This window comes from Chiloscyllium plagiosum, chromosome 50, assembly GCF_004010195.1.
Source record: "Chiloscyllium plagiosum isolate BGI_BamShark_2017 chromosome 50, ASM401019v2, whole genome shotgun sequence".
Classification (NCBI taxonomy): Eukaryota; Metazoa; Chordata; class Chondrichthyes; order Orectolobiformes; family Hemiscylliidae; genus Chiloscyllium; species Chiloscyllium plagiosum.
In genome coordinates, this window is record NC_057759.1 from 6,597,715 (window position 1) to 6,599,198 (window position 1,484).

Genomic DNA, 1,484 nt, shown 5'->3' on the forward strand with positions numbered 1-1,484 from the left:
CTTTTAAGATGTTTCAATCGGCGGTTTTTCGATGGATTCACGGCGGGTACAGGTTCGGTTGCTCATCCAGAGAGAGCAGGAAGCGATAGGAGACATTAGTACTGTATTTCGATCGGAAGTGAGTTAAAAACAAAAACGGAAGGCGGCAGCAGCAGTTAATTTGCAACTAATGAGATCTTCATTCAGGGATTGCGGAAATATAGTGATTTAGAAGAGTGATTTTCACATCAAATTTGGTGTTGGGTTAGATATTTCTGGGAAAAAAAACATCTCCTCATTGACTTCCTTTGCGATAACATGGCTTGTGGTGAGATGGAGGCAGGAGGGAAATGGCGCCAAGAGATCAACAGCTAATTTTCAAATTTGAAAATGCCCGCCATCACGTATAAAAGAGGAGGAGGTTATAGAGTGGAGAATGCATGTACACGTTGATTGGTTTTTCGATTATGAAACTAAACTTCACACAATCTCACTTTACCGCATTCCCTCCTTTTACAGCTGAAAAATGACTGACTGCTATTGAACACGCTCTCTCTCCAGAGGCTAACGAAAATAAGAGTGGGGATGAATCGAGCAGAGAATAAATTGCAGAGGTGAATGCTGCAGAGACAGTGGGAGAATTCAGTTCATTGATGCAGTTAAAGGAAATGTTAAGCCAAACCCGATCGCGAACATCCGTGACACTATTCTAAACACACAGAACATTGATCAAACAAAGATCATTGAGGCAGTGACCGTGCAATGAGAAATAATGTAGTTCCAGACACCCTTCCAATCGTATTGTATGATATAATCTTCCTCTACTCCCACAGACAGTAACAGTATCTAATAAAAAGGAAATAGAAATTTAGCGATGTCAGGTACAACGGCCAGAGCTCTACAAATTAAAAGGAAAGTAATTCAACCCGACAAAGATTTCAGCTCCTTTCACAGATGCTGTGAGTGGCTCTTAAAAGAGCCTTTGGGTTGTCAGATTCAAGAATAGTCTCTTCACTTTTTAGCAGATCCCGCAGCGGAGGTTTTCTTGGGCAGCAGCACGGCCTGGATATTAGGCAGCACCCCGCCCTGAGCGATGGTCACCCCTCCCAGCAGCTTGTTGAGCTCCTCGTCGTTGCGCACGGCCAGCTGCAGGTGCCTGGGGATGATGCGGGTCTTCTTGTTGTCCCGGGCCGCGTTGCCGGCCAGCTCCAGGATTTCAGCCGTCAGATACTCCAGCACCGCAGCCAGATAGACCGGCGCTCCGGCACCCACACGCTCAGCATAGTTACCCTTTCTCAGGAGCCTGTGAACACGGCCCACCGGGAATTGCAGGCCAGCCCGGGACGATCGAGACTTCGCCTTGGCACGACCTTTCCCACCGCCCTTTCCTCTTCCAGACATTGTCACAAGCGCTTTCACACTTTCAGAGAGAATGCTGCACTCCGCCCACATTGCGGCCTCTTATACCTTCGGGAGGAATGGTGGGGCGACCATTTCTGATTGGT

The 1,484-nt window shown here is 47.4% G+C and overlaps 1 protein-coding gene across 1 annotated transcript; it reads right to left on the reverse strand.

Annotated features, from left to right (window-relative positions):
• Nucleotides 1-552: 552 nt before the first annotated feature.
• On the reverse strand, nt 553-1,395 carry LOC122544628 (histone H2A-like). The gene has a single exon (XM_043683952.1). The coding sequence runs from the start codon at nt 1,378-1,380 to the stop codon at nt 991-993; it is 390 nt and encodes a 129-aa protein (XP_043539887.1). The 5' UTR covers nt 1,381-1,395; the 3' UTR covers nt 553-990.
• Between the last annotated feature and the right edge of the window lie 89 nt (nt 1,396-1,484).

What these genes read in the sequence shown, in the direction of transcription:
- LOC122544628 (XM_043683952.1), bottom strand. Translation starts at nt 1,380, where the DNA reads ATGTCTGGAAGAGGAAAGGGCGGTGGGAAAGGTCGTGCCAAGGCGAAG.